At 65.4% G+C, this 10,836-nt stretch overlaps 1 protein-coding gene across 1 annotated transcript; it reads left to right on the top strand.

The window, feature by feature from the left end:
- Window positions 1-3,657: 3,657 nt before the first annotated feature.
- Window positions 3,658-7,592, top strand: PANX2 (pannexin 2; the record flags this gene model as incomplete). The annotated part of the gene is made up of 2 exons (XM_029953911.1): window positions 3,658-5,836; window positions 6,311-7,592. Coding segments are annotated over 2 exons (2,523 nt in total), but the record flags the coding sequence as incomplete, so codon positions are not given.
- Between the last annotated feature and the right edge of the window lie 3,244 nt (window positions 7,593-10,836).

Here is a 10,836-nt window from a genome sequence, read left to right as displayed (position 1 = left end):
GGGGGGCTCCCGGCGCGCCCCCGACGGTCGCCCCGCGACCCTCATCACCGCCAGTGTCGCCGGGCGCTCGGGGCTGCCCGCGAGAGCCTCCTCCTCGGATGCATTGTTTCCGTTCCCCGAGCGCTCCCCGTGAGCAGCGGGCGGGCCGTCCTGGACCCGGCGGCCTCAGGCGTGAGTGAGGCTCGGGTTCCGGCAGGCGAGCCCGGGAGGGGGAGTGGGCAGGCTCTGAGGGGCGGAGGAGTGGAGACCGCGACAGCTGATGCCAAAGGCCGTCAGAGCGCCCGCGCGGCGGGCGGGCGGAGTGCGGGGGGCTGGGCTCGCCGCGAGGGTCCCGGAGAAGCGGGCGGTCCCGGTCGGCTGCGGGGACAGGCCTTGGTCTGGGCGCTGCAGCCTGGGAAGGGACGCGGCAGAGACCCGAGAGGCGGGGCGGAGCACCCAGCGCCGGTGGGCAGTGGATCCACCTGGCCGAGCAGGAGGCGGGGAGCCTTGAGCCCCGCGCAGGTGGAAGAGGGGGCTCAAGAGGGGCAGAGACGGAGCCGGCAAAGGGGATGTTCCGGGATGTTGAGGCCTCAAGTGGACAGACGTGGGGGCACCAGGAGGACCCTGGCTGAGGCAGGTTGAGGCTTGGGAGGAGGCCCCGAGGCGAGGAGGAGGAAGAGTGGTCTGCAGTGGCCTGGCCGTCCTTACGGAGCTGGCTGGAGGCCGGGAATGGCACCCTCACTCTGATCTGGCTGGCGATGGGTCCAGGGAGGCCCCTCTGCATTCCGCTGTCCATGCTGGAGGGCCAGCGGTACCAGTGCATGGCACAGGGGGTGGGGACTCCTGTGTGCCCCTCCAGGAGGAACATGTGACCCTGTCTCCTGAGCGACATGGGCAGACCTTGCACTCTGCATTGGTTCTTTCCCAAAGGACTCATTCTGAGGGGTCCCCATGACCTGGGAACTTTTGACTTGAGGGGGGACATGCCCAGACAGACACGCTTAGGATAGGACATTCCCTTGGGGACGGGAGAGTCTATGCGCTCAGACGCAGGTGTGACCCACAAGTGTCAAGGGCACATGTGGATGTATTCTGTTTCTAAGACTACTGGATCAAATATGGACACAAACTTGGTCATTCAAAACAACACAACAGCTGTCACAGTCTGGGAACCAAAGGTGCAAAATCCAAGTGTGGGCAGGGCCTCGCTCCCAGAGGTTCCCGGGAGGGTCCTTCCTGCCTCTTCAGCTTCTGGGGCTGCCTCACCCCGTCTCTGCTTCCATTTTCACACGGGCACCTTCTCCCTGGACATCTGGGCCCAAACTCCTCTTTTTTACCAGGAGGTCCAGTCACTGGGTTGGGGCCACCCTACCCCAGTGTGATCGGATCTTGATCATATCTGCAAAGACCCTGTTTCCAAACAAGGTCATATTCCCAGGGACCAGAGGTTGGGACTTGAACATCTTTTCGGGGGACACAATTCTACCCCCCACAGATGTGCACAGTGGGGCAGGCTCAGGACTGTCCTCCTCAGATGACTCCCCTGTCCCCTCCATTCTGAGGTTCTCCTGTGAGTCCAGCTCACCCCATGTGGAGCCTCGGGGCCCCTCTGTGTCCAGCCAGGCTTGGGCTGCCGGCATCATCCCTGGTCCAGGCGGTGCCCAGAGCCCTTCTCGTGCCGGTCTGCCCCTCCACACTGACCTACATTCGCACATGGACATGCACGCGTCCACCTGGGCCCCTGAGCCTGGCACCCCGGGGCCTAGAGCATATCCCGTGGACCAGGCCTGGCCTTGGGGGTCCATGGCTGCCCCAGGAAGGCTTGTCCCAGGTCACAGGACGAAGCGGTTGGCAACAGTTCACCGAGTTTGCTCTCCTTGCATCGCTGAGATGCGTTACTGCAGCGCTGCCCGCTCACCTGGATTAAGGTTTGAGGCAGGACAGTGGCTGACGATCTGAACTGACCCATCTCCTGGTGCGTCACACAGAGCTTAGACCCGAGGACGGAGGGGGGGCCCGCGGCGCAGGAACCGTGCCCTGCAGGTGGGAACCACATGTCCATAGGGTGAACCTCCAGGAGTGGCCCTGCGGGCACATGGGGACAGGCTGGAGCAGGGCTGCAAGACGGATGGGAGGTCAGAGGCCCTGGAGGCCCCTCTGCCCAGTCCGCCCCCAGAGAGGAGCATGCTTGGGGCCCCCATCCCCCAGCGCCGTATCGGCATCCATCTGCGAGAGTGTCTGCCCAGGGGCAAGGGTCCACTGGGAGCTGGCTGGGAGCACTGGGCTCCAGCACTCCCCTGCAGACCCTGCCCAGGGTGGACGCCCAGTGCCTGGGTCCTCGCTGTGTGCAGGTCTCCCTGGACCAGGGTTTGCCCATCAGGGACACAGTGGTAACATTCTGGCACTACCCAGGGTGGTGAGGAGCTGACGAGGCGGTGTGGGCCTCCTGGCCTAGAACGTCCCCTGGGTGGGGGGCAGCGGGCAGCAGAAAGACCCCAGGCTCCTGGCCACGACTGCTGTGAGCAGCCCCCGCCCCGTGGCACCGACCCCCGAGCAGTGGACAGAGGGGCCAGATAGGCGCGTGGAGGAGACAGGAGAGGAGAGCCCGACGGAAGCCAGGCTCCTCAGTTCTACGGGTCTGCACAGGGGAACTGATAGCTGCTTTTTCTTAAAGTGGCCAAATAATCGGGTCCCACATAAGCTGGGTGTGCCACTCTAGCCTGGAGGCGTGCAGTAGCCCCAGAGTGTGCGCCTGCTTCCAGAAGGAAAGCAAGCAAGTCTTTGCTCCAGCCAGGACCGGCGAGCATGCGCTCCAGGCCTGTGCTGGCTCCAGGGTGGGGGCGCGAGGGGAGCCTGCGTGGCTGACTGGTCTCTGGGGAGGGGGTGCCACACATCTCAGGGGCCAAGTCTCCCCACGCAGCTCTGTGGCCTCAAGGCCCCCCGCACCGTGGGAGAGCCTTTGCTCACCCCACCGGGGGAGGCACGAGGGGGCAGGAAAGGTCTGCAGAGGCAGCGGCCGCCCGGCAAGTGGCCAGCCGCCTCCTGTATTAGTTTCCTGATGCTGCTCTAAGTGTCCACACATTTGGAGGCTTAAAGTAACAAAGATTTGTGATCTCCGCGTTCTGCCAAAATGAGTACAATGGGGCTAAAGTCAAGGGGTCAGCGGGGCTGGAGGCTCCAGAGAGACTGCTCTTTGCCTTTCCTGGTTTCTAGAGAGCCCCGACCACGTTCCCGGCTTGCGGCTCCTCCCCCACCTTCAAGGTCACAACAGAGTCTCTCCTCTCTGGCCTCTGCTTCCATCCTCACATCCTGGACTCTGACCCTCCCGCCTCTCTCTTATAAGGACCCCTGTTGACACTGGGCCCGCCCAGATAACCGGACTTCAGCCCCCCAAGAGTCCTACCCTAACTCCCCGCAGAGTCTGTAAAGTCACCTCCCTGCAGGTTCTGGGCACCAGGACGGGACATCTTGGGTAGCGCCCCGCGTGGAGGTCGGTGAGGCAGTGAAATTGGGAAGGGGAACGTGGGGTCACGAGCCAGGTCTGGGGCAGGATCCCAGCAGCCAGCGGAAGGCTTGGCAGCAGCAAGGTAGGAAGACCATGGACCCGCTCCGTGTGGTGAGGGGGATCAGGCTGGCCTGACAGCAGAGGGGCCGGTCCTTCAGGGGCCGTGAACTTGGGCAGCCCGTGCCGCAGACGGCGCCCAGCCTGCAGCACCAGACTCATCCTTTTGCTGTTGTTTTGTGCCCGTCGTCACCGGGGAGGGAAACAAAGTCCAGCCGTTTATCCTGCAGCGCAGGTGCGTCCACTGCTCCTGGCGGCTGACACTGCGTCCCGCCGGAGAGGCTTCCTGTCAGGGCCCAGGCCCACCCTCACCCTCCAGCTTCCAGGCTCCCCAGGCCTGCCCTTTGCCCTTCTCCAGGACAGTGGGTCTTGGAGAGACACCCCTCACCCCTGCAGGACAGGCAGGGCCCACATCTGTTTTCCTTAATTTGTGCCACCATAAGTGCCCCTGGCCAGGTAGGACCCTCCCAGGCCATCAGCCCTCCTCCAGCCAGGGGGCTGGTCCAACTCTGCTGCCAGAAAAGGGCCCCAGCCTGAAGGGCGTGTCCTGCTGCCCCCTGGGATTGGGCTTCCCTAGGTGCACACAGAGAGTCCATGGATACAGGGAGGGACCTGAGGTTTGCAGTGTAGGTCATTCCCGGGGGGGGCTGAGGCACCGTGCGACAGCCAACTGCTGTGTGTGTGCGGGGCGGGGGTACCCCGGGGAAGTCCCCTGGGCCCCCACGCTGGTCGTAGGAGGTGGAACGTCTCCTGGGCCTGGGGCCTTGCCTGGTGGGGAACACAGGCCCCCGCGTGTGTGTGTGTGGTCCTCCCGCACCCCAGCCCGAGTCTCCTGTCTGCCCCCAGAGGAGCCCATTTACTGCTACACGCCGCACAACTTCACTCGCGACCAGGCGCTGTACGCGCGCGGCTACTGCTGGACGGAGCTGCGGGACGCGCTGCCCGGCGTGGACGCCAGCCTGTGGCCGTCGCTGTTTGAGCACAAACTGCTGCCCTACTCGCTGCTGGCCTTCGCGGCCATCATGTACGTCCCCGCGCTGGGCTGGGAGTTCCTGGCCTCCACCCGCCTCACGTCGGAGCTCAACTTCCTGCTGCAGGAGATCGACAACTGCTACCACCGGGCCGCCGAGGGCCGCGCCCCCAAGATCGAGAAGCAGATCCAGTCCAAGGGGCCCGGCATCACGGAGCGCGAGCGGCGTGAGATCATCGAGAACGCCGAGAAGGAGAAGAGCCCTGAGCAGAACCTGTTCGAGAAGTACCTGGAGCGCCGCGGCCGCAGCAACTTCCTGGCCAAGCTGTACCTGGCGCGGCACCTGCTGATCCTGCTGCTCAGCGTGGCGCCCATCTCCTACCTGTGCACCTACTACGCCACGCAGAAGCAGAACGAGTTCACGTGCGCGCTGGGCGCGTCCCCGGACGGGCCGGCAGGGGGCGCGTCCCCGGCCGTGCGCGTCAGCTGCAAGCTGCCGTCTGTGCAGCTGCAGCGCATCGTGGCGGGCGTGGACATCGTGCTGCTGTGCGCCATGAACCTCATCATCCTCGTCAACCTCATCCACCTGTTCATCTTCCGCAAGAGCAACTTCATCTTCGACAAGCTGCACAAGGTGGGCATCAAGACGCGCCGGCAGTGGCGCCGCTCGCAGTTCTGCGACATCAACATCCTGGCCATGTTCTGCAACGAGAACCGCGACCACATCAAGTCGCTCAACCGGCTGGACTTCATCACCAACGAGAGCGACCTCATGTACGACAACGTGGTGCGGCAGCTGCTGGCCGCGCTGGCCCAGTCCAACCACGACGCCACGCCCACCGTGCGCGACGCAGGCGTGCAGACCGTGGACCCGAGCGCCAACCCCGCCGAGCCCGAGGGCTCCGCCGAGCCGCCCGTCGTCAAGCGGCCGCGCAAGAAGATGAAGTGGATCCCCACCAGCAACCCGCTGCCGCAGCCCTTCAAGGAGCCGCTGGCCATCATGCGCGTGGAGAACAGCAAGGCCGAGAAGCCCAAGCCGGTGCGCCGCAAGACGGCCACAGACACGCTGATCGCGCCGCTGCTGGACGCAGGTGCGCGCGCCGCGCACCACTACAAGGGCGGCGGGGGCGACGCGGGGCCCGCGCCCGACAAGAAGCACGCGCGCCACTTTTCCCTGGACGTGCACCCCTACATCCTGGGCACCAAGAAGGCCAAGCCGGAGGCCCTGCCCGCCGCGGCCCTGCCCTCCTCCCGGAGCCAGGAAGGGAGTTTCCTGTCTCAGGCGGAGGAGTGTGCGCTCGGCCTGGCAGCAGCACCCACCAAAGGTAGGCAGCCAGGCACCCCGGGCCCCCTGCGCGCTGTCCTCCGCGGACCAGGCCTCCGGGAACCTGTGAAAAGGGGCCAAGGGCCGGATCGGTGGGCGCGGGGAAGAGGCGGGCGGCGGGTGGACCAACCTGAGGGGAGATCACAGGTGGGCCCTGCAGGGTCCCATGAGACAGATAGGAGCACCCAAGAGGATATGACAGTAGGGTTGCCCAGGTTCTAGAGAAGCTTCTGGAAATGGGCACGGCTGCTCCTGAGGCGGGAGATTCAGCCCAAGCAGGCTGGGGCTTGAGGAAGGGCTCAGCCAGCCCCGCCTGGATGACACTGAAAGAGGGAGAACCAAGCCCTCGAACGGCACTTGGGGGCTTCAAGCCGCAGCCGGCCCTCCTGTGGCCAGCCTGCCCCGGGGGGGTCTGTCGGTGGAGAGAGGGGGTGGCCTGAGGGTGTGATGTGCCCGTGTGTCCGGCTGTTTGCAGATGCTCCGCTCCCCGAGAAGGAAATCCTGTACCCAGCAGAGCCAGCCCGGGCCACGCTTCCTTCCGGGGGTCCGTTTCACGTCTGCTCGCCCCCCGCAGCCCCCGCCACAGCCCCTCTGTCGCCAGCCAGCCTGGGCAAGCCTGACCCCCTGGCCATCCTGAGCCGCAACGCCACGCACCCGCTGCTGCACATCAGCACGCTGTACGAAGCCCGGGAAGAGGAGGATGGGGGCCCCCGGGCCCCCCCGGACGTGGGCAGCCTCATCGCCATCCCCCCGCCCCAGCAGATGCTCATCGCCACCTTCGATGAGCCAAGGACAGTCGTAAGCACCGTGGAGTTCTGAGGGGCAGGGCTGCCTGGCCACCACAGACCCTCCGCATGCCCCAGCGGTGCCACTGACCGCACCCCTGCGTGGACGTGGCCTCTGCTTTGCCCAGCACCGCCCACACCTCCTGGCCTCCTGTCCGCATGCCAAGGGGCCGAGCACCTTGCCCACCCAGCCCCCAAGACAGCATCACCAGGGTGCCGGCTGGGCCAGGGGCTGGCCTCGACCCCAGTGGAGCACCCAGCCAGAAAGGCCTGGAGCCCCCACCCCCACCCCAGGCGGCGCTCAGCTGTGAGATTGAAGAGTGTATTTTTTTAGTCCATTTTGTCTTGGGTCCAGGACGCTGGCCCTGAGGGCCCAGGCTGTGGCTGGACACCTCCGGTCCTGAGCCCGGAAGGAAGCTGGGGGTGATCGCACCACCAGGCCTGGCCGTGCCCAAGGGGCCATGCTCAGGGCTCCCCGCTGCAGGGACCAGGAGCCCCGGGGCGGGAGGTGCCGGGGTCCACCCTCCATCAGACCGACATATGCACTTTCTCCTTGTACCCCGACTTATCCGTTCTTTACTTTACTATGATTACTGTAACTATCGAGTGTATGTGTTATCAGGAGACAGGACAGCGTGTCCGTGGGCGCATGAGCAGAGGACAAGGGTGCCAGTGTGCAAGTGCATGTGTGAGTGGGCACGAGCGGGCGGGCGCCAGCGTGTATGCACGGGTGTGTGATTGGGCACAGGGCGGAGACAGTGTGACGCCAGCGTGCAAGGGAAGAAGTCCAACGCAATAACCATGTCCCCCCGCCCAGGCCACCAGCCCCCAACCCGAGGGCCCACGCTGCTTCCTGTGGGCGCCCAGGGCTGGTGCTCGGAGGGTCTGTCCCTATTACCTCAGCCACGGCGACAACGTGACAGTATTAACAAGGTAGCACCGAGCAGATCAATAAATATTATTCTGATACCGCCTGAGTCCCACGTCGTCCATCTGCAGGAGGCTTCCTGCGTCTGGGCACCTCCACTCGCCATTGTCACCGAGGAACAGGAGGGCCATGGGAGGTGCCCCACTGCCCCCCAGGTCACCTTGGGGGCTCTACTGCACCTACAGTCAAGCGTTTATCACCTGTGGTTGACAGGTCATGGCCTCTGACATGCACACACTCTGCCATGGGGTGACTCGGGCGAGCCCCGCCCCTCAGGAAGCCGTCCCCTGCATCAATGCTGGCAGGCAGGGGCCTGTTGGGTACACTCAGGAGCACAGAAAGCCAAGAGGACTTCCCAGAAGAGGCACCCTTGATGTGATCTGAGGGTGCTTGTGATATTACAGGGACCCAGGACAGGGCGCCCTCACCACTGGGTCCATGGCTGATGACCCAGACAACCAGAACAGGGGTTCCTTGGCGGCAGGTAGCGGGGGCAGCCAACCCAGCAACCTGGGGTGCCAGGGCAGGCGGGTGCTGGCCTCGCACAGTCAGGCTTGGCTGAGGTCAGAGTGGACCCACTTGCTGTGCCACAGAGGCCCTCTACAGGCCTCTCCCCAGGGCGGCCGGACCTTCCCCGGAGCTGGGTGTCGTACAGAGTCACAGGCAAAGGATTGCAACCCTCCATTGATTTTGAACATAGGTTTTGCTACCACTCTGGTCTGAGGAGGCCCACAGATCAGGGGACAACTGCCATCGAAAAGACAGCTCGTCACTCACGGGCCCCGAGCGGAGGGGGCGGCCCGGCCCGGGCTGGGGGCCGCAGGGGAAGAGGTAGGTGGTCAGGAGGCAGAGCGGGAACGAAAGAGGGAGCCTGTGCCAGGGGTGAGGCCGGTGCCCGGGGTCAGGATCCCCTAGTCGTGGGGCACCTGTGGGGGGCGAGGGGCAGGTGAGGGAGGCCCTGAGTGTGGGGGCCCCACGGGGATGGGGGGGTGCTGGGCCGGGGCCCTGGATTGCCCAGTTTGCACCGGGGAGTCTGTTGTCTCTAGGAATTAGCCAGCCCTGGGAGGAGTCTGCCCAGCCCAGTATCAGAACACGGGACAAGGAAAAGGCACCATTAATACACCCTGTCCCCGAGAGCACACCCCCCTCACCTGAGCCAGGCCACTCCCCGCGGCCCAGATGGGCCGTGAAGCTCGCCACCCCTCGGGTTGGCCCTCACTGCTTCCACATGTCCGGGGGAGGGACCCTGTGTGCCCACAGGCCCTGAGCAGCCCAGCAGCCCCCGATGACCCTGTGGGCAGGGTGGCTGTGTCCACCTGGGGCACTCAAGTCACTATGGCCTCAGGCAGCCGCTTTTGCCCCGGCTTCCCTGCCATTCTGTGAGTGCAGCTGGAGTCCAGCCCAGCCAGGGCGCTGCGGCAGGTGTGGGCAACTGTCCCCGGCTCAGAAGAGGAGACCCAGGAAGACCTCGCACGCCGTCCCACACGGCCCAGACGGGCCATGCCAGCACCATGGGGGCATCTCAAGCAGACTCACTCCAGACCCTGGGAAAAGTGCCTCAACCCGCAGTGTGGACCACCACAGACTGCCTCACAGACACCTGCTGCTCTCCCGTGTGAAGGCGGCCGCGGGGGGTCGGGAGGGCAGACACGACCATGTCTCCCCAGAAGACAGGAGCACACACCAGAGGCACACGGGCCAGAGTGTCCTCCTTTAGGACAGAGGCCACCCTCAGGCCAGCTAGGCCCTTTGGGGACCAAGAAGCTGCAGAAGGGAGGTGGGCGCATGGAAGTGTCAGCCTGGAGGCCCCACACGCCATCTCCTGGGCACAGAGCTCAGTTGCAGACAGCACCCCCGCCAGACACCAAGAGTGGCTGGGGGACTGTCTCCCACATCAACTGGACCCCAGGAAAAACCCCCACCAAAGAACATGGGAACCTGTGACCCATACAAGTCACCAGTGCCAGAGCCTCTCAGAAACGAACGTGGGGCTGTGGCCACAGCCTCTCTTTCTGGGACCTGAGAGGAAGCCCAGGGCCCAGTCTGGCCTGGCCTGTCGTCCTCGCTCCCCGGTGGCTCCGGGCAGTCACTACTGAGGCCCCACTCCAGTCAGTGGCCCCAGAGAGTGGCCTGTCCCAGGGGCCCTGAAGTACAGACGTGAATCCCTCTTCCTTTTCTAAAAGGCATCCCTCCCAGCCATGCACCCGCTTTCTGTGGAGACGAGTCCTGGCCCCAGGGCAGAGCCAGGATGTGGAGGACGCCTGGAGCAGGTCTAGGATGTGGGCACAAGCTCAGTGGAGGTGGCTGGGGGGTGAGGGGACAGCTGGCCACGTGTGGCCAGCAGGCAAGCCATCTCCACATCCACCACCTGCAGGTGCCCCGCCGCAGAGCGCGGCGAGGGCGGCAGCTCCCGGGCCCCACAGCCGCCGCTGTAGCAATGGGAGTGAGGGGTCGGGAGTGCTCCGCGTGCGGAAAAGGGGGAGAGCGGCCTCAAGAGGCCCCACTGCAGGTGGTAGTCGGCACTGGGAGTCCCCCTCCCACGCCCCACCGTCCCCTGGCCACATGGAGACGACGAAGCGCCCGGAGACTTGGCTGTTGGGGCCCCTCCGCTGGCAGTGGGACGAGCACTCCAGACGCGGCGGGGTCCGCCTGTCCTAAGACACCCCGCTTCCCGTACAGACCTCCGGGGTTTGGGGTCCAGGTCTAGCCTGGTCGGTCCCGCCCTCCCAGGGGACCCCACCCACCAAGTCGAGGGATGGCCGAGTCGCTTGCGGGCGGGAGTCTGGGCACCTCCCAAACTCAAGACGAGCCACGCGGGCGCGCTCCACAACCAGAGTTTTCTGCTCTTTGCATCTCACTATGGGCTGCAAGCCTCTCCGTGAACATCGTGGAAACGTCATCCCTTTTCCAGACTGGGAGCTGCAGTCAGAGAATCTAAGAGTGCTTCGCAAGGCCGCCGGGATCGACGCAAGGCCGCGGACTCGAACTCACGTTTCCACGGTCACCTCCTTCCTCCTGGAACCGGAGGCTCCGGGGCTGGGGCGGGGCGGGGCGGGGCTTCTCTCGCGCAGGCCCCCAGGAAGTGTAGTGGGCCTCCCTCGCGCGCAGCCCCCTGGGAAGTGTAGTCCGCGGGTGCTCGCGCACGGACCCCTGGGAAATGTAGTCCGCCAGCGCGGACCGGGCGCGCCGACGGAGCGGACGGACGGCGTGTGGAACTGCGCTTCCCGGCATGCCGAGCGCCGCCCGCTCCCGGTCCCGGCCCCTCCGGCCGCCCCGCCCCCGGTCCCG

Source organism: Suricata suricatta, chromosome 10 (genome assembly GCF_006229205.1).
Source record: "Suricata suricatta isolate VVHF042 chromosome 10, meerkat_22Aug2017_6uvM2_HiC, whole genome shotgun sequence".
Classification (NCBI taxonomy): domain Eukaryota; kingdom Metazoa; phylum Chordata; class Mammalia; order Carnivora; family Herpestidae; genus Suricata; species Suricata suricatta.
The sequence above is the reverse complement of the archived record's forward strand: the minus strand, read 5'-3'. Positions and strand labels throughout refer to the sequence as shown.